This window comes from Morus notabilis, unplaced genomic scaffold, assembly GCF_000414095.1.
Source record: "Morus notabilis unplaced genomic scaffold, ASM41409v2 Scaffold1077, whole genome shotgun sequence".
NCBI lineage: Eukaryota > Viridiplantae > Streptophyta > Magnoliopsida > Rosales > Moraceae > Morus > Morus notabilis.
The window spans coordinates 8,475-33,666 of NW_010362194.1; the positions used below are offsets into that span (position 1 = coordinate 8,475).

Genomic DNA, 25,192 nt, shown 5'->3' on the forward strand with positions numbered 1-25,192 from the left:
AAAAAAGAAAAAAAGGGTTGTTGTTTGTTAACGGCAGTTATTGCTATGGAGGTGTGTTCGGTCCACTCAATTTACATTCAGAGTTTTCCACCTTCCACGCCTCCATATATATCGAATCCTACTTCAGTTCCATTATGATGCTCATCATCTAACTACTTCTTTATTTTCCTCACTCTTCAAATTCTCAGCTCTGTGTCACTTCCCTCTCTTTCCTTCAACAAACCAAAACAAAGAAAAAAAAACCTCAAATTATTCCCCCACATACCTAGGAAATTCAGAATCCCAATACACCACCCGATCCAAATTCTCCTTTTCGGGTAAGATCATAACTCTTGAGTACTACTACTGACTAGTACTAATCTGAAAAAAAAAAAACAAAACTTAGCCTAGCAATAGAAAAGGTTTGAATTGATGTTTAAACTTCTATGAACCAAAGCCTAGCAATAGAAAAGGTTTGAATCGCTGTTTAAACTTCTATGAACCAAACGAACAGATAGTTCCAATTATCACGAGTACTGCGTTTTATTTCGTGTCATCCTAAGTTCTTTGATCTTTCCTTTCGTTAACTACATATATAGCAAAATCCCATTTCCCAAAAACTGTTTTCTGTACAAAACTCTTCATTTGTCTTATTTGTATCCCTTGACCCTTCTCATGGACTATCTAAAAGAAATCGAAGGCAAACAAGTCCATGATCGCGAATTCGCCTCCAAGATGTCCGCGGTGCCAAGGCGGCGGCGGATATTGGTTCCCGGGCCAATCATAGTCGGGGCGGGACCATCAGGGCTAGCCGCCGCCGCCTGCCTGAAGGAGAAAGGGGTTCCGAGCTTGATCATCGAAAAGGCTAATTGCATAGCCTCATTGTGGCAGTTCAAGACCTACGACCGCCTCCGTCTTCACCTCCCAAAGCAATTCTGTGAGCTTCCTCTCATGCCATTCCCTTCAGATTTCCCTACTTACCCTACAAAGCAACAGTTTGTCACCTATCTCAAGGACTATGTGCAGCGTTTCGATCTGAAACCGGTGTTCAACCGGACGGTCGAGAGCGCTCGGTTCGATCACCGAAGCGGGCTTTGGAGGGTCGAGACGGTTGGATTGAAGGCGGAGGGTGAGATTGAGTATGTGAGCCAATGGTTGGTTGTGGCGACGGGAGAGAATGCTGAGGAAGTTTGGCCTGACGTTGAAGGGTTGAGTGAATTTTGTGGTCAAATTGTCCATACAAGTTCGTATAAAAGCGGCGAGTTGTTCCGTGGGAAGAAAGTTTTGGTTGTTGGATGTGGGAATTCAGGTATGGAGGTTTGTTTGGATCTTTGCAACTATAGTGCTCGTCCGTCGCTTGTGGTCAGAGACTCGGTGAGTTTAAAACTCTAAGATCCCAACTCATGACTACATATATATATATATATATATTTATATATTATATACACACACATGATCAATATAAGGAAAAACCTAAGAGTAAGCACAACCATCATGTTTTTAAACAACCGTGTGTTGGGATGTGTTAGCTGCCCCCGATGCTAGTAATCCTCTTTTTTCATTAAAAAAAATGTGTATTTTAATCTTCTCAAGAACTATTTTGTTCTTCTAACAAGTGCAAGTAGGGATGTGCCAGCTGTACTAGCTGCTCCTGATGTCAATTATCCTCTCTTGTCATTCGAAAAGGATTGTGTTTTGATCTTTCTATATCTTCATTTTGAGAATATCATAATTGAGTTTGAAGTTTCAAACCCGCATACAAATCTTTTAACTTTTTTTATTTATTTATTTTTTGTTTTTTTGTTTTTTGTTTTACAAGAGATAGTTCATATAAACCCTTTTTCTAAAGAGAAGGTAAATTAAAATTGAATTCATAGGATTTGTACTCATTTGTAGGAGATCAAAAGTTAGGTCAACCGAAATTTGAAAAGTGATTAACTAGAAGGATAGACATATATATATATATATATATATAGAGCTAGGCGCTTAGTTTGGTGCATATATTTGGGGTGTAGTATATATAAGCCAAAGTAGGCGAAGACCGCTATATATATAGCTAGCTTGCTACATTATATAAATTTTCTGTAGCTGCTACTATGAAAATAAAGATCTTTGTGCTTTATCGGAATTCGTTTGCATGCGCAATCAGCAGCCCAAATTCTTATACCATACTGTACTGACCTGTGCTTTTTCTCTGCATACAATTAGTTTTCCACTGTAAAGAATCATATGCAGTAGTCAGTGTTACAGATTCTAACAAATCAAAAGATAACATGGGCATCATTCATTTCCAGCAAATTTCTTAAGCTACCACGCATAAAACAAGAAAATATTAAAAAATAAAAAAAGAAAACCTTTGTGTTAAAAAAACCCAGAACTTTTTTTTTTTTTTTTTTTTGTGGTGAATATACACAATAATTATATATTATTATATGTATATGTTGGGTGCAGGTGCACGTCTTGCCACAAGAGATGCTTGGAAGGTCAACTTTTGGACTATCGATGTGGTTACTAAAGTGGTTCCCCGTGTGTCTTGTGGATCGATTTTTGCTTCTCATGTCACGTTTGATGCTTGGTGACACTTCTCAGTTCGGACTCACTCGACCAGAGCTTGGTCCTCTCCAGCTCAAAACCATGTCCGGCAAAACTCCTGTCTTGGACGTTGGAACACTCGCCAAGATCAAAACTGGAGATATCAAGGTCAACTAAATTAATTCGCATATATATATATATATACACACACACATACATACATATATACACCACTATACATGTTATAATTAATATGCATGTGTGACATATACAATAGAATAATATGGTTGAGAAGAAAAGTGATCATGTTCTTGTTTCTTCCATATGTGTATATATATATATGTATGCAGGTATGCAAGGCCATAAAGCGACTAACGCACCACGGTGTGGAGTTTATCGATGGGAAAGTGGAGAACTTCGATGCCATCATTTTAGCAACTGGCTACAAAAGTAACGTTATGACTTGGTTAAAGGTATATATAGATATTTCTTCTTCTTCTTCTTCTTTTTTAAATTCTTTCATACTAGCTCGTCCCTTAGAAGATATATTACACCCACTTGTAAATTTATTTTAAGCGTTCTAATATCATTTGTTACGATGCAAATATTAGGCACAAAACATTCATATATGCAACGGCGAGTTTGTATACATAACTATATAACTATATATATATATATGTATATAGATAGATAGATACAAATGACGTGATCAATTGTTCTAGGTAGGTAATTCAATTCATAAGTGAAATATGCTTAAATTTGTTGATGTTGTATTGTGAGCAGGAGACGAAAATGTTCTCTGACAAAAACGGATTGCCTCAAAAACCGTTCCCAAACGGGTGGAAAGGGGAATGCGGATTGTATGCCGTGGGCTTTACTCAGCGTGGCCTGCTTGGCGCGTCTGTTGATGCAAGGAGGATCGCACAAGACATTGAGCACATCTGGAAAGCTGACCCAACAACGCATTTCATCAACAATATGCTCTTTCATACCACCACCACTACTAGAACTCCTACTACTCGTCCACCGACACAAACAATATTATCATGAATTTACATTATAATATATATATATATATATATATATATATTGAAGATGGTGAGGGGAAAAAATTAGTAGGACGATGAAAATTCAATTAATTAGTGGGAAAATATGGTTTTTTGATTACTAACTGCCTATCACAAAATCTCATGGGAAGTTGCTTAGGATATAGTCTTTTAGGCTTTTAATTAGTGAGAGGCTTTTTTTTTTTTATCAAGTTTGCCATGTACATCCAGAATTGTCATAGTTTTATATTTAGAAAATTCTAGGAGAGGATTAGTGATTTCAGTTTTTTTTTTCCTCGTTTTATTTTACAATTTTCTGTCCCTAATATGTAAAATTAGAAGGTGGTGTGGTGGAACTATATATATTATTATAAACTACATATTGTTGTATTTCATCAGATCGTTGTAAAGACAAAAATGATTGTTTCTAATATTTCCGTCTGTTTAACATGTATTGATTTTGTTGTGCTGTCCACCAGATTGTGTAGGCGCTTGAAATAGACTGAAAACTCCATTTTGTGATCATCTCCAATAATTAGAGTAGAGTGCCCCAGTAATCATTTAACATGCAATTTGGGTGCCAGAATGAGTTGTCAATTTATGAGTATATAATAGGAGCTAATAATATATGTCCATGGAACATTCAACTGATCAGCAAATTAAATTTGACAATATAGGGACCATATTTGTGTCATATATAAATTTTTTAAGTTGGAAAATATATATAGAAAGTAAAAAAGCGAATCAGAAAGAAAAGAAGAGAAAAGAAAAGAAGAGAAAAGAAAAATCCTTTATGCCATTTAAAGGTCTCATGAATATGAAAGCGGCCCTCATCAGGTTCTTTTCTATATCTTCCAGCAGATTACATATTAAATGGATTACTTTAGAAATATGATATATATATATAAATATATATTTATACACACACACACGCACACATATATATAAAATATATTTGCATTATTTGCTATCCGCTCAATGCCCTTTATCACTCAGCCTTTTTCTATCCTCATCTAGTACTCGCACCGGACCACCATTATTTTCTTGGGACTATATAGAATCTACACCACATCTTGATCATCCTTGTCAATCCTTCAATGGGGTCTAAAACATTTATGACTATTTTATGGGTGAAGTATAAAGTCATGTTCAAGCCTGAGATCGTTGATATATATAAAAAGATAAATCAATGGAAAAGTTCAAATAAGTTTCTTAGTACATACATATATCTACAATATCACTACTTTTGTTGAAAAAGAAAAAGAAAAGAAATTATCACACAAAAAGATAAACAACGAGTGGTGTGCTACATATACAATTAATCCTTTAAAATCAATGATTCACTACATATATATAATGTGGAGCGTACGCATATAATATATTACTATACTCTTTACCTGAAGTTCCAGAAACTATATTTGGATTCAGGGAGAAAAATATTTTAATATTCCAAATATTTCTTTTCCTTAATAACATGAATCATAAAAAAGAAAGCAAAAGAAGAAAGCAAACGATATGGATTATTAACACAAGGGCGGGAAAGAAAATCGTGGACCCAAGTGGTTCAAAACTAAATATTAGTTAATATATATTTGTATCTATCTATACATGAAAGTGATTAAGCGTAATAAATATGTAGCAAAATTAAAGAGAAAAAAATATAATAATATAAGTGAAATGGAGGATGGCATTAATATTGATGCAACTGATCATGATATCAGGCTGGTTAGGGGGGAAAAAAAGTAAGATATGTTGTTGGTGGGTTATATTCCGACCAGATGGTATTGATGAAGCACACACATACTAAGCAAATCATCATGATCATCCTTCAAAAAAAAAAAAAAAAAGAGAGACAGCAAGTTTACATACAGAGAGAGAGAGAGAGAGAGAGAGAGAGAGAGAGAGAGAGAGAGAGAGAGAGAGAGAGAGAGAGAGAGAGAGAGAGAGAGAGAGAGAGAGAGAGAGAGAGAGAGAGAGAGAGAGAGAGAGAGAGAGAGAGAGAGAGAGAGAGAGAGAGAGAGAGAGAGAGAGAGAGAGAGAGAGAGAGAGAGAGAGAGAGAGAGAGAGAGAGAGACTGAGAGAGAGAGTCTGAGAGACACTATCAGAATATCTGAGGGTTCTAGCTACTTCCAAAATCCCTTTCATCAGGACCAGCAAAGTTGGCCTACTAATAATTGCCTACCCCATCACATCCCATAATATCATCCTTAAAGCCTAATTCTTAATTCTTTTTGCTTCCGACTGCTTCCTTAGTTTTTCTTTCCTTTTTCTTCCGTAATTCTTTGTAAACTACCTCAATTTTAATTCCGCAATTAAATGTTTCAGATTTTCTACCCAAAAAAAAAAAAAGTTTTTAGATGATGTGGTTGCTAGCATAGCAAGCTATTTAGCGTAACATGTCCACAAAATTATCTACTAAATAACAGGTTAGCTATTATAATTCATTGACCACTCAATTAGTAAAATTTTGCATGTGAAGAAGTGGCTCATGATATGAATATATATATATATATATATGATACACATGACTAAAAGCTAGGTTTTTCTCAATAAGGGGGTGATATAATTTTTTCTTCTTCCAGCTATATCTAGCGAGCTACTTGTTGCATGACTCTCAACCACCTTGAGTTTGGCTTTGAGAAAACGAGACGTAAATAAATAATGGTCCAGATCACGTGAAATCCATGCGAAGGTTACATGTCACAACCCCGTCTTCAGCTTTCTCGAGCGCTCAATTTTTAGTTTCAAATGGTGCACATGCCAATCGGTTTGGACCATCCAAATTTTGATGGATTTACTGGTCTTAATTGAGCGTGGTCCATAAATTTATTTAGTAACTGTTCCGATTGTGTTATTCTACCTTTCTTTAGGCCCCGCAGGACCATTTGCCATTAGTTTAAGATGAAATGCATAACTGCTAAAGTTAGCTAGGCTAGCGTTGGATTCATTATGTCGTCCTTACTTCTGAGCCTTTTCAAATTCTTTGTGCTGCGAATTCAAAGAAAGTCACGTCTTGAGAATGCTACATTTGCATTAATGATGTATTATGAGTCATGAGATTAGCTGTCGAAGAAGATAGGGGAGAAGAGATTATACTCTTACGTATAAAAGCTTTGCATGGGTAACTAGCGTATAGATACCTATGACTGCGAGAAAATATATATATGAACAAACTCTCAGAAATACTACAAATTTGGCTCAAACATGTATCTATATCTCTTTTTTCATATCCCTTCAATGATATGATGCCACATTAATTTTATAAACATTTTAAATAATACGATCTTTTAACTGATATGACATGATATGTTTAGTTGATGTAGCATTTCATTTGAATGTGACATTATATATATAATTGGATTGACATGAAAAGAAACAAGAACAAGAGACACAAGAGTCGGATCTCAATTAAGGGCCTTGTTTGTTTCACGCATTTAAAATCATGATTGTGATTCTGCTACAATAATTTTCTCTCACAAAAAATTGAATAAAAAAAAGTTCTCGTCAATAGTTCTCTCACAAAATTTGAATTCAGAATTAAAATTACTAAATTAAACATGTGAACCAAACGGGCCATAATATTTCCAGCTTCTTACAATCGACCTCATTAGCCTAGCAACATTGACCATAGCGACCTAAGGACTGAGCTGAAATTGGTAATCAAATTCTAACTTTCCTCTATCATGTTATTTCAGAAGACAATTTGTGTGTCCTAATTAATTAAGACTAACCTGAAATTGGTAGGTAGAATCTTAAACGTGGAAGATAAAGGAGATATGGATTTAAATTTAAATGGGAGATAAAACTTGCATGAAGATCAAGTTGTTTTCAGATTCAAATTCTCACCTTCATCCGATTATTGTTAAGAGTTGTTCAAAATTGGAGATTTAAAATTTGAATGGCATATATATATATATATATATATATATATATATATGTGGCTTGCATGAAGATCAAGTTGATTATTAGGAGTTGTTCAAAATTAGAGATTTCAAATTTGAATAGTTTATATATATATATATATATATATGCATTCACGTGAGCTACACAAAGAAGATTAAGCTTGAGCTGCACATGTGATTGGAACTTGAAATTTGACTTGATCAAAGAAAATCTAAATATAACTTGCTATAATGAAATATAAGGCATTTGAAGATCAAGTGTTATCTTGCAACAAGGATAATTAATTCAGATTTGAAAATTTACTGCATAATTTGAATTGGAGATTGAGAAGATAATGTGAAGATATTTTAGAGCCTATCTAGGATAGAGAATCATGGAGATAATAGAGATCTTATCGAGAGTGGATTTGAATGAGATTCTCTTGACTTTATTTAAAAGCTTTGTTTCAGAGTATATGGGATGTGATTTTAATAGAACATCTCCAGAAGAAAAGTCTGTGAATGTGAGAGCTTAATACTGAGAAATATTCAGAGAGATGCTTGTGAGTTTTTATTGAGACCATTCTTCGAGTGAGAGATTTGTTACTTTCGGGAGGAAGCTCTGGCGGTCGAAGGGAGTTTACCAGGTGAATAGAAAACGTGTGGTGCACGCTAAACAATCACTGTGGAGATTCATCACGGCGGAATCATTGTCTAGGAGGGAGTCCATAAGTGAATAAGTCCGTCCGGTGTCTGTAATTTCTGGAACATAGTGAACTATTTATTGTCTGGGCGTGGTCCCGCATATGTACGTGTTTGTACCGAACTGAGATACCATATTGTGTGTTCCTTTACTTTTCTGCACTTTATTCTGCTCGGCCAACTGAACGTAATTAACCTGATTTTAATTAATTAAGCCGTGTTTCAGATAGTGTTCCAACATCATTTGAAATACCAGACGTAAAATCAGATCTAACAAATGTAGTTCTAACTTTCCTCAAGTCACAAGACAGTTTTCCTAAAATAAACATGAATTTAAATTAAAGCCAACAAATTACGAACATTATTGGATTTTTTGCTTTCTTTCCCTGATCGTTCTAAAATTTCCGTTCCCTAGTACAATTTACTGGTGTCAAGAGTATTGGCATCAGATTAGTATTGTTTAGGCCCACATCATTAAGGAAAAAGTAAGCATGATGATTAATTATGTATTTGCTTGAGTCGCTGTAGGACTTTGCAGTCCCTACCCTTTTTAAATGTTTTGAGTTTATTAATCAACATTTTATACGTACATATATACACACAAACTCTTTCTCAGAAAAAAAAAATTAAAGAACGAAAACTTGGCTAAAAAATAGAAAGAGCAATGAGAGGAGTGCTTTGGACAGTTACAATTGAGGATGTAGATTTTTTGTTTAATTTTTAGTATCTAATTAGTGTTTAACCAATTATATCATGCAATATTATCTCATAATAAACATAAAAATTGTTAATTAAAAAGGAGTTTAAATTTTTACTCAATGTAACATAATATAATTAGTTAGATAGCAAATAAAATGTCAAAATTAGACAAAAGATCTAGATCCTACAATTGATAAGTGTCTATTTTCGAGCTACTAGTTAATGTGTGTCACTATTTCGAATCCATATATAGGACCATATCAATTAAGAACTTGAAATGGACAGTCCCGTCAAACTATATATATATATATATATATATGAAGAATTAAACTTGGAAACTTTCAATGGCTGCCGAGAGTCCTATATAAGCCGGGTACCGTAGAAATTAATGTGGCAACATTAATATATTCTGCGTTTAGTAGCTAGCTATATTGAAGAGATATGGCGGGCCAGGCAACCACGATTGAACAAACAAACAGGAATATGATTAGCAAAAAAGGCTCATGATAATCAACGTAGGAATTAAGCATATTATATATACCCCAGCAACTTGTGAAAAAGGCCATGTGTTAATAGATTGATTATTCAATACACCGAATGTATCACATCATATTACTTATGTGGTACATCCGTTTAATGAGATTATACTATTTGGACATTTTGTTTATATCAGCTTTTCACTTTTATTTTTCTCTTTCTTAATAGGTCATTAAAATAAAAAAATTAGGTAGAATAATAAGTGCATTTTGACTCAATAATCAATGTAAATACCTATTAGGAGAGAGAAAAATAAAAGTGAAAAACCAATATAGATAAAAATGTCCAAATAATATAATCTCATTAAATGAGTGTACCACATAAATAATATGACGTGATACATTTGGTGTATTGCATAATTTCTCGTGTTAATATATATTAGGCTAGCTGGCATGAAAAAATATATATTAGATATGTATTATATATATTCATATGTTTGTGTGTATGACTAGTGTCACTTATTACGTAGATGATGAAAAGGGCAAGACATGCAGGCCTGAGAGAGCGTGTGAGCTAGAACACGACGAGTCGTCAGACGCATTAGCTAGGGCAGAGATATCAGACCTATATATAATATTGTCACAGCTATATATATATATATATGTATGTATACAGTTGTGAGGAATTCAGCGATGTTTACTATTCACTTTTGCGCACACATTCGCTTCCTTCGCTTGATGAACAGCTTCTCTCTCTCTCTCTCTCATAGACTTCTATTGGCTGCAGGACCACTTCCACCACCAACTTGCAATTTGTCTTCTTCAATCATACCCTTTTTCTTCTCTCATGTCTCTCTCCCCACATGCTATGCGATTCTAAAGTGACAAATTAGCGGTAAAAGAAACTTTCACTTTCTCAATATTTGGTAAAAATCTCTCTCTCTCTCTCTCTCTCTCTCTCTCTGTGTTAATGTCAAGGACGTGGAAAGATATTAATGACCATATTTTTCTTCAAAACGACCGACATATATAATTTTGCATGCGTTTGAAAACTAATTGGTGATTTAACGATATACATACATAAATATATATATATATATATATATAATATTCCATGAAGAAAACTGCTATAAGAAAGCTCATGATCAACGGTGTTCCCGTCAAAGAGCGGCCCCATCGAAAATCTATCTTTGTTTCATTATGGCTCTTAAGTATACTACTATACTAAAGGTAGTCGACCCTTGAAAATTAAAGTCATGAACATTATATAATAAATAGTCTAGATTAATTATACTAATGTATATTGTGTGTCTATGAATGTATATGGATGTATTCCTGCATACCACATCCTTTATCTTATCCTAATTTTATCAGGGCTACCTCTTGAGAGAGCACCAAGTAAAAGATGGCTTTTTATCTCCCCTAGCTTTTTCATTTTTAAAAAAGCAAGGCCAGATCATGGTCTAAAGAAGAGTACTCTTTTAGCCTTTTTCAAAATAATAAATATTGTTTTTGAAACAAGTTTGTAGGATCGAACTCACGCACTTTCAAACCTTACCTTATGTCGTCTGACCTAATAGTCATTCACATCAAAATAAAAATAATGTAAAAAAAGGAATAACTATAGTATTAGAACCTATGAGATCACATCAAATTAGAAATAGTAATAAAATTTTGAATAGAGCCACATTTGCTTGCTAAAAGGGAAGACTGCAAGCCAACTCATAATTTGGTTGCTTTTCTAGTGGCATATTTTATCCCCATCTTCTTGGAATCTCAATGGGAATCTTCTCTGACCTTAAAGATTTGGACATAGTCCAAAGACTGATACAAAGATCCTCATCAAAACAATTTTTTTCCCTTCCATGTTATTAAGATTCCAGCGGCACTCATCTTGATAGTTGGAGAGGATGAAATAGGAATTGCACTCTCAATAGTGTTGGAATTTTAGTGCACCACCACTTTTGATTTCTTGTACTTTCTTCCCTAGCTATAGGACAAAATTATCAAGCAATATATATATATTATATATATAACTTCAACCATCAAAATCATCCACAAAGTATATATCCCATTCTTATCATTTACATGATTGGGAGATGCTTTCATTTCAATTTCAATAAGATTAGTATTGAACGAAACTTTATAGGGTCACTTAGAAAATAGACTACGGAGCCTTGAAAAATACCCAAAAAAAAAAAAAAAAAAAAAATCTCTGTAACATTGTTCAGTAGTACTAGTACACCTCACTTGTGAATAATTGGACACCATATAGTCGCAGTCAGTAATATATATCAGTCAAGCCAAGCATGGCGTTGAAAGGGAGGAGGGGGAAAAGGAAAGAGATTGTGTTCACATTAAAAAAAAGGAGGCCGTACAAAACTTGTGTTAATACAATTGGACCACAATAATGATAGCTCATTAGGGAAGCTCTTTTTGAACAATTATGGAGTATAAAATATAGCTCTTGAAATTGACTTCTCCCTATAGTGACAGCTGACCCTATTATTCTCTTTTTTCTTCTTAATTAACGCCTAGTAGCTTATCTTAATTAACTCTATCTGGAATATTGGGCATATATTTATCATTTTCTGATTATATGAATATTGGGGTGGACTCAGGAAAATGATGAATGTGATTGGAGTATGAATTTTTAGCTGATCTTGTAATGGATTCTCCATATAGTTACAGGCAACTTTTTCTTGTATTTTCCTTCTTAATTGATTTCTACCTACTAGTTTATCTGAACTATATGTGAAATATTGGAAAAATTAGTCATTTTTCTGCATCCATCCAAATCGTGTGTGTGTGATTATATAAGCGGCTATGCCTCCTTTTTTTTTTTTTTTTTTTTTTTTCCCTTTAGCAGCTAGCAAGATAATTGAAGACAAATCATGCCATTTATATAGGACCAATATTCTTTATATATGCGGTACTGATTTGACAATATTGGCAACTATGTACTTAGTTTTCCTTGAAGTGCGCACAATACTTCTTTTGCAGTATTACAGATTCTCATATATGGAAATATTATTGGCATTACTATGCAGAGAATATAACACAAAATGATTTAGATCCCAAACTATTTGAAGCTCGCATGCCTTGAGATCTTTTAGCGCACGGCACGAGTATATGAACATTCAACCCTTCTTTTTTTGGTGGAATTGTCAGGCAGCCGTGGGTTTAGGTCAAACGTTCTAGTGTTTTTCCTGCATGTCCACTTCGAAAACTAAAAAGAAAAAAGAAAGTTTCTCCGTAGTCCGTCCTACCAGTAATTTTAATTTTTAACCATTATATTTTATCAAAATCATATTATATTAAAAAAATATATAAAATAGATAAATTTTGATACATAATGTGTAAAAAACTACTAATGCTCCATTTTTACAAAAACTATCAAAAAAATAAAACAAAAATTACTACTCAAAATAGTAAAAAAAATATTACTTACGTCACTACATATAAACAATTGTCATTTAAATATAGACGAAAGTATTAGAGAATAACAGTTTTTTAAAAGTGAAAGAAGCAAATGTCAGTTGAAGAAATTGGATGAAAAAATATCAGATTTTGAAAAACGATTTGAAAAGTCCGAAAATGCCCTCCATCAGAAATACCCCCCTCTCCTCCTTCATCTTCTTTCTCTCCTTGGAACCACGAGTAGCATATCAGAATCGTGAAGCCGGTGGCGGTGGAACGAAGCCGGAGACGGCGTTGGCATCTGCAGGTGGGACTTGGGAGATCACTAGGAGGAAGAGCAAGAGAGCGGCGGAGACAGAAAGAGAGGGCAGCGAGGAGAGAGAGACGGCGATCGAGCAGAGATGGGTGCAAAGGAGAGGGAGGGCCAGGGGGAGAGAAAACGACATAAAGAAAGTAACATAGAGTGAGAGAGGGGAGAGAGTGGTTGAGAATTGAAAATTTTGTTTTTAGGGACATTTTTTATAATGCATTTATATAAAAAAAAAAAAATATTTAAACTTTTATGATATTTACTAAACATCCCTTAATATCTGCTATTGATTTTAATTACTCTCCTAAATGTGTTATTTCCTTCCAACACCCATTAATAATAAGAAAACAAAAAGGACAGATGTTTAAATGGGCCCATGGGCTTTGAAGAAAGCTAATAAAGTCAGATGTCCAAATATACTAGTGATCATTTTATTATAAAGCCATTTAAAATCATATGTATAATAACAATACCATCTTTAATTTCATTCATATAATTTTATTATAAAGCTATAATGATGAAAAAGATACCAAAATTTTGAATTCTAAGTTTGGATATTTTGATAAACTTTCAAATTTAGGTTTATATTTGAAGAGTTCACCTTTCCAAATTTAAGTTTCATAAATTTAATTTAACGAATTTTCAAAAACTTTTTCAAAATTGAAGTTTCCAAATCGAATTTGCCTTCCAGATTAAATTTCACAAATCATTTTTTTTTTTTTTTTTGCATTAGGCGAGTTCCCAAAAAAAATATATATATATATATATTTAATCCATGCACTGGATGCACGGGTTGGCTGCTTGGTAGTGTGTGGGCAAGGCTTATGTCCCCTGGGGCCATATGTAAAGGGCATGGGCTTTGGCGGATTCTAAGAGCCGTTTAATTCGTTAATTCAAGTTTTTAATTTGAATTGAGATGTAATTTTATGTGAAAATTTTTTACTGTAGTAAAAAAATTAAATGTAACTGTTTCTGAGAGTTTTTTATTGTAATAAAATTCGAATCGATAAAATAAACGGGATCTAATTATGCGCATCATGCACAAAATATTTTACAAAACGCATAATAGTTGTAGAAGATATAGCAAAAATAATGTAAATTAATTGGATTTGACGTCAGCTTCCATGTTGTTTTAGAAATCTCCGACTTCATGATCTTCATATTCATATTATAATTACAAGGGAAACTTAAGTCGTTTTCAGCGCGCGTATGGAATTTCTAGAAAGTAATATAGAACTAGTAGGAAAATTATGGTTTAAAAATACAATCAAATTTTTATGGAACCATCACCGACAAAGATTATATCAATATAATATCCAAATAAAATCATGCATTCATCACAATGCGTAATCAGGATACCAAAAATAATAGAGATGGTTTTTATACTAATTGAATTAATTTTGGTGAAATGAATTTCAAAAGGAGTTTTATGAAAAATTTTAGATTTTAGCGACCGAATCTAGTAGATGAGCTATATTCATCTAGTGAATGACACGTTATGCAATAAATATTCAACAACTTGTGAACTCATGGGACCAATCTAATGCTGTAATTCTATAAACTAAGTGAAATTCTATTTATGAAGTCTAGCTATATATCTGCACCACATTTATGTATAAATTAAGCCTATACGCGAAGTTAGATAATCGAATGTCAACTCTCTGAAAGAGATATTCCTCTAATTCATTCATTATGAAACGTTATAATTGGGTATAATTTAGGTTGGATGTTGCTTTTTGAAGTTTAGTTATTCACTTGTACTATATTTATGTGTAAACTAGGTTCAGATCTTTTTTTTAAAAAAACGAAAGATATATTGGCCGTTTTTAGAATTGATCCCATTTTTATTTTTCACGTTTTTCGAAAAAGAAAAAATAAAAACGTTTTTAAAACGGCGTTTAGCACAATAAAGACAAAAAATAAAAATGGAAACAATTTTTTAGTTTAGTGTAAAATGAGAGAGAAATGAAATATGACTTTTAGTCATTTTTCATTTTTTGTTTTCGTTTTCTTCTCTCTTGAGGAGAGAAAGAAAGAGAGACATTAATGGGTTTTCTTACACTGAAAATAATCTCTTGATAAAATTACCAAAAGTATTTTTAAAAATAATTTCTGTCTAAAATTAAAAATATTTTCATTTTTATTTTTATATAAAAAATAAAATTATTTTAAAATGAGTTCTAAACGCATCAGTACCATTCCTATAAACGCATTTCTCTTGTTGTCCATATAATTGATGGGCCTAGAATCAGCTCCTGGGCCAAGTCGTTGGGAATAGGCTACGTGGGTAGCTTAAACCCTTGAACACAGCCCGAAGATGAATATGCAAGTCAAATTGGGGTATAGCATGCATTAGGGAAGAGAACAAAATTGTCTCCGGTCTCTACAAAATTTGAATAATAGATTATGATTCGTTAAAGTATTTTTTCTTAAAAAAAAATACACATGAACTAAAAATAGTTTTGAATCTATAAACCAAATGTCCACTTAATTTTCCACGAAGAAGAAATAAGTAACACTCTATTCTCATAATGCACTGCAGGAACCTCTTTCTCAGACCCTTGTCATGGTTGTATATATGTGGTTCGTACTTTTTTTCTTTTTTTTGGTTATTGACTCTTGACGTTTGAGGTTACGTACTCATCTCATTTTAGCCAGCGACATTCACTTTTAAAGGTCTAATAACGTTTTTATTTCTAAAATATAGTATCGGCTCATTTATTAATAAATTGTCAATTTTCAAAAAGAATCTAATATGAATAATATGAAATGTGAGAAAGATAAAATGCATATTTGAAAAAAAAAGAAACAAGATATGAAATACAAACGCGATTGTTCTCCCAGCCCATACCTTTTTTCTATTAGAAAATTTTTTTTAGATATGCTTTTTCTAATACCATTTTACCTTTTTAAGTCTTTCATCATTGTGTTACATTATGCCTCGAAATATACTTTTTTTTTTTTGTGAAATATACATTTTTTTAACTGATAGTTGAAACTGTACAAAACTATATATTTTATAAACATAAGGGTAGTTAGATTTCTAACAATAAATGTCGGATATCAAAGTGAGACAAATGTATATTCTCGTAGGCCATTAATGAAAATTAATTACTTAGAAGATTCTTAGGATAAATTGATCCGAGGTTTTACCACAATGATAATTAACAAATTTTCTAATTCCCATTAATAAATGATCAGACAAATTAATATACTGTACTATCTACACCAGCAATAATTCGGATAGCGAATTGGACAAAATACATAATTTGGCAGCGTTTCTTTTCCAACAACCTTTTCCCTGTGCCCTGCAAATAAAGCTACATGATTTTCTGATCCATTTCAGTTTAAGCATAAGAACAACCTGCAGTTCTATATACACGTCCATATATAATCTAAAAAGAAAATTAATCAAGAATAGTTATAAAAATTTAGATTCATACACTTTAAAAAGTATTTGTCTCTTTTCTTTAAAATATTATTCATACACACTCGGCCCAAAAACAAATGTTAATTAAAAAAAAAAAATTTAATTCATGCACTCTAAAAATTATTTGTCTCCTTTCTCTAAAATATTATTCATACACACTCGGCCCAAAACCAAATGTTAATAAATAAATAAAAAAAAAAAAGAGAAACAAATAAATGGTGATCAAAGCGAACTCAATATATGCGCAACCAATTTAAGAAACAAAAAATTAAATTAAAGAAGGGATTCAAATATGCAAGATCAAGAAGAATTTACTAGTACAATAAATTTAATTGTGTTCCAATAATTTTCTCTATGACTTGATCATCACTGACCTTGGTGATCTCAGCCTTGAATTGATGCTACGAACAGGTGTGGAATTAGAACCAAAAAACTCAGCAAATATTTCCATGAAAAACGTGTCCACAATTTCAAGATAAGCAGGGCAAGTGAGACGAGAATAGTAATGAAGAACCTCTTCAATGTCCAAAACATGATCCACATTGCTCAGGTCCAACATCTCCAGCTCTTTAAGCCTTTTCTCCAACAAGGCAAAATTCCTTGTATTTCCCTCTTCAGAACAATCTTCTTTTCTCTTCACAATCACCACTTTACTTGGATAGGCTTGATCATGTCTTCTTTCCATCATATTCTCGTTCTTCTTGATCTTCTTCTTCTTCACCGGACTAGTAGTCATAGCACTCGAGTTTAGTACCGAAAACTTGTTCCTACGTTGGACAAGATCACGATAATCATCACCATCTTGTTTATCATGATCTCCTTGGGTGGATGGAAACATGATTTTCGTCTTGTTTATTCTCTTACTCGACTTTGGATCAATATCACCGGAACCCCATTGGATATTCATGTCTAGGGCACTAGTAACATTGGTAGTGTTGTAGGAAATAATACTGTTGGGAACAGGTGATTTTGGGAGCTTTTGGTACGAACCGCCGGAGAAGAAAGATTTCAAGCTTCCTAGGGTTCTTTGGAAGAACTTCCTAGTATTAGAAATGGAGTTTCTGAGCAGCATTATTATTGGCGTGAGTTAAGTGAGAGCAGTTGTTGGCTTCTTTCAATAATTTTGTGGAAAAGAAGACAAAAGAAATCTCTTCCGTGGGATAGTTTTCGAATTATTCTATGATCAGTGAGGATTCTTATACAACAAAAAGACGCGTTGAGGAGCCAAAATGGAAGGTTTGTTTAACTTTCTAATGGAGAAAGAACGTACCTCTCTTTTGCCTTTGATCATTTTTTTCTTTGTCTTCACACGCTCCTTTATTCTATCTCTGCTTCCCCAACGGGTCCCTTAATTAATTCTCTCTCTCTCTCTCTCTCTCTCGCATTATAAGATATATAAAAATCATGAGAGAGAAAATATATATATATATCTATATATATCTAATCGAGTTATAGTGATCACTAGTGCTTTGAGAATATATATTGATAAGATTGATGGGTTTCGTTGCTTTTACTTTAGAAGGTGGAGTTGGTCGCGTGTAGTCTCTTTAGGAGAATGAAAGGAGCGGGTGGTGTGGTTGTTAGATTTTAGTATCTCGATGATGGGCTAGCTAATCTTAAAAACGTTGGTTTTTTTGCTTTATGCTTTCTTTATATAAATAATACATATATATATATATATATATGTGTGTATATATATATTTACATGGTAAGCTTACTTCTTGATCAGTTCTTGTTATATACAAATATAATACGTATTTTTTCAAGGTGCAGTAGACTATATAAAGTCTTAATCAAGTTGGATAGAGATACTAAAATGAATATGTGAAAGAAAAGGATAGTGAAGTTCTTGCTACGATGATCAATTTAAGTCCAAATCTCAAGTTAATACAAGACAACAATGATTAATTATCTTAATTTGTTTCTTTTCTCTGTTTTTATATTTAATTTGGCTAGACATTGGTTGTGTGATAAGCCACTTTACTGTCATGTCAAACTTATAATCCCTTGAATCACGCATTGACTAGATTTGCATTATTGAGGAACTCTGAATATGTGGTCTAATAAGCCAAACAAAAGACCGTTCACCAGTAATGCGATGCAAAGTCAATTTGTACTGGTTATTAATTCGTTTGGTATATTCGGCTCACATTTTTTTTGTTATGACTTTTATTTTCGCATCTTTTTATTAATATTATGTCATATCAATTTTAACATGCTTCTTAAATTCATATTACATAGTATTTTAGTTAACGTCACATTTTAATTGATACGGTATAATAGATGAATTAAATATTGTCTATGTCACCCACCGAAAATGGACCAAGTCCATATATAAAATTCCTACATGGGTTTCTTGGTCGCCGGTGATGGTGTGCAGCGCGGAGCAACAAAAGGGGTGGATTGGCATCGGGAGAGTGATATAAGTCTGAAGGTTTGGAGCACTGATCATCTTGGCATTTTTAGGCCACGTTCATTTCACCGATTCGAGTTTTGCTATTGTAAAAAATTCTTAGAAACAATTACATCTAATTTTTTTGCTACAGTAAAAAACTCTCACATAAAGTCACATCTCAACTCGAATCAGCGAACTAAACGGGCCCCTAATATTTGGAGGCCAGAATGTTAAGTAGCGTTGGTATTTTCTTTTCTTTTGGTTTGTATAACTAAGTCGACATCCCAATGCTATATTCGAGGTCATGGGAATTTATATGGTATGAGAAAATTAAAACCCAAAAAAAAAAAAAAAAAAGTCTTGTACGGTTCTTTATAAACAACCCATGTGCCAGTCCACTAAAAGCATGCATCTTTCAAACTTAAGTCCTCCAGTCAATAGCTATAAAACACAAAGAATGCAAAGACAAAAAGGAAAAGAAAAGGAATAAAAAAGAAACTTGAGAAATATAGTGCTGTTTCACCAGCCTGCCTGCTGTCTAGCTAAGGCAAGTACAATTTTAGTCTTATTGAAATTTACATTGGGTCATGAAGATAGCTTATTACAGAACATATCAAAAAAGAATGAATTGTGCAAAATTTGCTATTGTGTATTTCTAATTACAAATATCCACCCTTAATGTTAGACTTATGCAAAATTAGTTGTACGAAAAGACACAACTATTCTAATTGAAATTATGATTCTTTGAGAAAGATATTCCAAGAGCAGTAACTTTAATCTTCATTTTTCTTGCATTTGAAGATAATTATAATTTAAAAAAAGTTTTATGTTGACTAATACTACGGGTGGAGCAATATGGGTTCTCGATTAGATGGTGTTCGCTTCTAGGAGCGTCTGTACGATTCTTTGGGTTTGTAAATTAGGGTTTTTTGTCTGCTCAGCTAGTGTCACGGTTTTTCTGGTGGGGCACTTGGCCATGGTGGTGAACGGCACTGGTGGCGCATTTCCACCGTGCGTTGTTTGGTTGTTGATCTGTTAGTGGCTACCTCCTACCCTTCTTTTGTTGGTTGTTCTACACTATTCGATCTTAATGCTGGCCTTATCATTGGAAGCGTTACTCTTGTGGCTTACGAATTTTGCTTGTTTTTATGTTTGTATCATAATGGCATGGTCAATTCCACCGTACATTTGGGTTTTCGCTACATGTTCGGTTGTTTTTTTATTTTATTTTATTAGGTAATAAAATGTGGTTTCCACATCCTTCAATGTAAACTATTTGTTTAGTCTACTAGAATTGCTTTTTTACGGTGTTGTAAGTTGCCTAAATGATATAGATATCAATCTCTATCAGTCGGGCTTTTTCTATCAATTATAGTGATTTTGTTGAATGTGTCATATATTTGTTGGCGTGCCTATTTCATTTTTAAATTTCGAGACCTGACATGCGTTTGCGCGTTTCATTCTATTTTATCGATGGTACCAGTTAAACCATTTGTATTAGTATTACTGCTCATATTTCTCTAATTTGTAATTCAATTTTTCCTTTTTGAAAAAAGAAAAACACAAGATGGAATTATTTTATTAGAAGAGTACAAGAGATAATCTCTTTAATTTTGAAAACAGTATTTCAATCCATTTTTCAATATCAACTTAAATAGTATATGATTTGTTGTTTTTTGATGGTTACTTTTTAATATCAACCAATTATATAACCAAATTTTTAAAACTTACCTTTAGAATAATGATAGCTCAGATTTCATGTAAGTTGGTGTTAAAAATTGGGATAATAGTGTATGATAAAATTGAATATACAAAAAAAAAAAATCAATTTAACAAGTAACATTAGATCATCTCTAGCTTATCCAATCATGCATAGCTGATCCTTCAAGATGTTAATTAGTTGCATTTCCCTCGTACGCTTTTTCCACATATCATATCATATCATACAAACTTCCAGTTTATAAATAAAGAAAAAATAACGTGCATTTCATTTGTTAAAGGATATGACACGTAAATACATACATATATACACACACACTAGCTCACATTATATATATATATATATACAAACACACACACATATACACACACACAGAGATGCTACATTTTTCTCCAAGTTCAATCCCCGCTAGATTAATTATTGAGTGACTGTTTTCACGATGATGATGGGCATTATGATATTTTTGTGTGTCTGTAATTTTTTTTTTTTTCCTTGTTGAGAGAGAATATTTGTCAAATGTCAAGTTTATGCATTGGCCTCGTGATTAGGTGGTATAAATTTAGGTCACCATAGATATAGCCCTCACAGCTGTGAGTGCCAAATAGGGTATATACGTAGAGAGAGAGAGAGAGAGAGAGAGAGAGAGAGAGAGAGAGAGAGAGAGAGAGAGAGAGAGAGAGAGAGAGAGAGAGAGAGAGAGAGAGAGAGAGAGAGAGAGAGAGAGAGAGTGAGAACAAAGTAATGAAATCAGTTGAGGGTGACTAGAGAGCGGCTAGGTCTAAACAGATAGAGACATCCCTAGTTGTAGTACTTACTCTATTTGTGACAAAACTTATAAACCTAACACAGAAAGTGCCACGAGTCCTTTAGGGTTGGAACCAGTCTCCCTCAAATGGAAATTGGAAAACACAATGAGTGAAACCCTAGCCGGCCCTTGCGTACGGCTCAAGATTCTTTCTTCTTAAGACTTGTCACACCCCAACACAACATTCTGGTGAAAACTATGCTACATTTTTCAAAAACAATCCAAATCTAAGATACTAGATGATGGCTTTGAAAAACAAAAAAGTCTTGAACTGTTGAAATAAAAGTTATCAACTAAAGTACTTGAAAAATAATTCAAGATTCACGATTGAAATTGAACTGCGGGGTGCATTTTAAAATGTAAAATTTGTTGTAAGATCTCAAATAATAAAAAATGGGAGGTGACTCGTGCCCTGCATAATATATGATATGATATGTACGTGTATGATGATGATGAACTAGCAGCTTAATATACAGCATTGAGTTATTTAACGACAATCATTGATTCATGTTGGAGGAACAATTGTGGGTATATTGATATCAAGATCCATACTCACAAATGATGAAATTAATCGTTTAAAAAAAAAGAGACAATGATAAACTTAATCTTCTTAGCAAAGTTTAAAAAAAAAAACAAAAAAACAAAAAAAAAAACAAAAAAAAAATGATAAACTCAACCACATCAATTGATTAAAAGCCAAAAAAAAAAAAGGGATTGAATGAATCCAAATATTTATAGGGAGAAAGAGGGAAAATGAATTAAAATTAATAGGCCAATAGTTTACATAAGTTAATAAATAGGCCAAATTAATGTTTTCGTCCATAACTTGTCTGGTTATGAACCATAACTTGACAAGTTACTGTCCATAATTGTCCATAATTTATCTGGTTGTGAACCATAACTTGACAAGTTTGTCCATAACTTATTTGATTATGAACCATAACTTGACAAGTTATGACCTATTAATTTTTATAACTAAAAATTAACCTATATACTTTCTTAAACTTTTCATATTGACCTATTTTCTACTATTTCTCATATTTATATATTACCTCAAAAAATAGTGTTGCTATTTCATCTCAGCAGCAAGTAAATACATGGCCCAACCAAGACCAAGTACTCAGTATGGGCCAGCTTCAGACTTGCTCCGTCCCATTTCTCCTCCTCCAACGAACAAGCCCAAAACTACGAACCAAATCTCTAACTAGCTAGCTAACTCACTTGGAAAAACGTGCAAAACTAAAAGGCAGAAAGAAAGGGAAAGATGGAGATGGGAAGGGGCTCAAGAACCCAAAAAATGCGATTCAATAAATGAAGACGTTAGACCTCAGAGCAAACAACACAAACACAGCATCACACACCCTACAAAAACATCACTGCCATTAGCACCAGACATTCTTTTAAAATCGCAACATCCCAATTAAACCATCATAATTAATACTCACTGCAACACCAAAAAAAAAAAAAACAAAAACAAAAACAAAAAAAAACCTTGTCATCAATTCAATCCACCTTAAAAGTGACGTCCTGGATTGTTACAAAATAATAGCCCACTTACCACCTCAGAAAAGATAAACAAGCCATGCACATCTCTCTTCCAATCCCAGATCCTATATGCATGTCAAATAGCTGTCAATACAGAGACTATATATATATATATATATATATATATATGCATACACACACATATATATATAGCCAAGTAGTAATGCAGAGCAGTAAAATTAATGCCCACATTCTGGTTTTGGTCCCCAAAGTCTGATGTTACAAAAGGGATTTTGGTAACATATTCTGTCTGTATATACCATTCCTTTTTATTTTATTTTATTATTGTTATTTTCTTTTTCACAGGTTCTTATGTGATATAACCTTTCTTTCTACTCCCATCGTGTCTTCTTTTTCGGTTTAGTCTTTTAAGCAACACCCTTTTGTGGCCTTGAAACAGACGTATCAGTGATCCACACACAAGGGCTAATAATAAGTGTAAATTTGTAAAAAGAAAAAATTGACTCATCGGTTGAATTCAAGAAAGGAGAGTCTTTTTGGAGTGGGCAAAAATGGCTCTCTCGTCGGTACTCCCACCTCTGACTTTGCAGCAATAATGTGCCATTTGCTTATGCCTCGTTCTGTGCCACATTCTTTTATAACTTGTTTGCCTTTTTATTATTCTTTTCTACTTCTCGATTGGTCAAAGGCCTTTCTTTTCAAATATATATATATATATATATAAATTATATATATAGGGGAGAAAGTCGTGAGCTTTTGTGATGTGAATATATACTACTCATTATCTTATCATTTGAGTTGTATTTACTACGGGCACTATATATCCTCCTTGTGATTATTCCTTTTATTGTTATTATTACTAACTTTTAGAAATTATAATCCTCCATGTGACTGTGATTTTGGTGTGTTCAGACTTTAATTTTTGAAAAATGAAGGATAATGTTCGGAAGACGCTATGCTACAAACCCAAAACTCTATTGATGTTAGGGTGTTGGGATGTGTCTGATTTTGTCTAATTTGTATCTTTTTTTGCATGCAATGAAAACAAAAATGGTTCGGCATAGTTAAATGTACGGGGGTTAATAAGACAATATATCAAAATATTGCACCTAACTCAATTATATATATTTTGTCTCTTTTATGCACCAAAAACAAAAAATTTCACAAATTAACGATTTGGTTTTTCTTGTCCACTGCCTGCATCGTGCCAGTCCTGTGGTCAAATCATATATAAATGATGTCTTTTTTAAAAGAAAGATCTTTTGGCTTTTTATGCACTAGGCAACTGGAAGATGCGTGATAGTCGAATTATGTCGAGTTTTGGTTTAGAATTAATTAAAAAAAAAAAAGAGTAACTTTTTTTTTTAGGGAATAAAAATGCTAAGTTGGGATGCTTATAATATGAGTAAAGCATGCTTTGATATGCATCATTTTTTTCGTTCAAGCTTATATTATAGTTCCGTTTATTTCACCGATTTGAATTTAAAATTTAAATTTTATTATAATAAAAAGCTATTAGAAACAGTCACATTTAACTTTTTAGTTACAGTAAAAAGTTCTTACATAAAGTTGCATCTCAATTCAAATTAAAAATTCAAATGAGCAAACTAAACGAATCTTGTGTTTACACATGCATCCTTTAGTTTATGAACTTTGGGGCAGATTATGATTGTTTGTATTAAGATTTCTTGCCAGTTTCACATCTACACTGGATTTTTTAGGAGGCAAAGAGATTTTCTCTTTCTTTTTTTTCTTTTTTTTTTTTTGCTCTTTTTGTTAATGTATTGAACTATATAGGTAGGCCAATGACCACCAACATCCACAAACTCGTTATTTTAAACCTTTTTTTATCTTGAGCATTGATTGTTTTAAAGCTTAAAAGGTCCTGCAAGTTGCAATTATGATTCATTGATCACAATTAGAAAACAATCTTATGTAAATACCATGATATTTTGAGTTTCATCATGTAAATCAATTAACTTATCATTGATCAAAAGCTAATCATCTCAAATGTCATTTGTCTCCATCAATCGGGCAAGTATTTCTTAAAGATAAATTTTGTTGTAAAACTATTTTCCATTCTGACTTATACCATTTGACTTTAGATTAAGGGTCATGAGACAAAATAAAAATATCAAAATTGAAAGGAAAAGATTAATTATAGGCAAAACATTTACCACATTTTGCTACTTGGTCACACCCTTCACTTCCGTTTTTGGTGCCTTTGTTTATTGCTGTTACTTGCTATCTGCTATCTCTTGGGCAATGAAAAAGAACTGGGGGTGGAATTG

At 33.0% G+C, this 25,192-nt stretch overlaps 2 protein-coding genes across 2 annotated transcripts; one reads left to right on the forward strand and one right to left on the reverse strand.

Moving 5' to 3' along the window:
• The first annotated feature begins 654 nt into the window (after positions 1-654).
• Positions 655-3,561, forward strand: LOC21385766 (indole-3-pyruvate monooxygenase YUCCA2). Its single transcript, XM_010101279.1, has 4 exons — positions 655-1,353; positions 2,431-2,679; positions 2,862-2,984; positions 3,295-3,561. Exons 1-4 carry the CDS (start codon positions 655-657, stop codon positions 3,559-3,561), a joined length of 1,338 nt encoding a protein of 445 aa, XP_010099581.1.
• Positions 3,562-16,723: 13,162 nt separating this feature from the next.
• On the reverse strand, positions 16,724-17,736 carry LOC21385768. Its single transcript, XM_010101281.2, has one exon. It carries the CDS (start codon positions 17,545-17,547, stop codon positions 16,828-16,830), a length of 720 nt encoding a protein of 239 aa, XP_010099583.1. The 5' UTR covers positions 17,548-17,736; the 3' UTR covers positions 16,724-16,827.
• Between the last annotated feature and the right edge of the window lie 7,456 nt (positions 17,737-25,192).

Excerpts from the sequence above, each read along its gene's own strand:
- LOC21385766 (XM_010101279.1), top strand. The coding sequence starts at position 655 with ATGGACTATCTAAAAGAAATCGAAGGCAAACAAGTCCATGATCGCGAA. Across the intron at positions 2,680-2,861 it reads TCAAAACTGGAGATATCAAG|GTATGCAAGGCCATAAAGCG; the intron begins GTCAACTAAATT and ends ATATGTATGCAG. Across the intron at positions 2,985-3,294 it reads ACGTTATGACTTGGTTAAAG|GAGACGAAAATGTTCTCTGA; the intron begins GTATATATAGAT and ends TATTGTGAGCAG.
- LOC21385768 (XM_010101281.2), bottom strand. The coding sequence starts at position 17,547 with ATGCTGCTCAGAAACTCCATTTCTAATACTAGGAAGTTCTTCCAAAGA.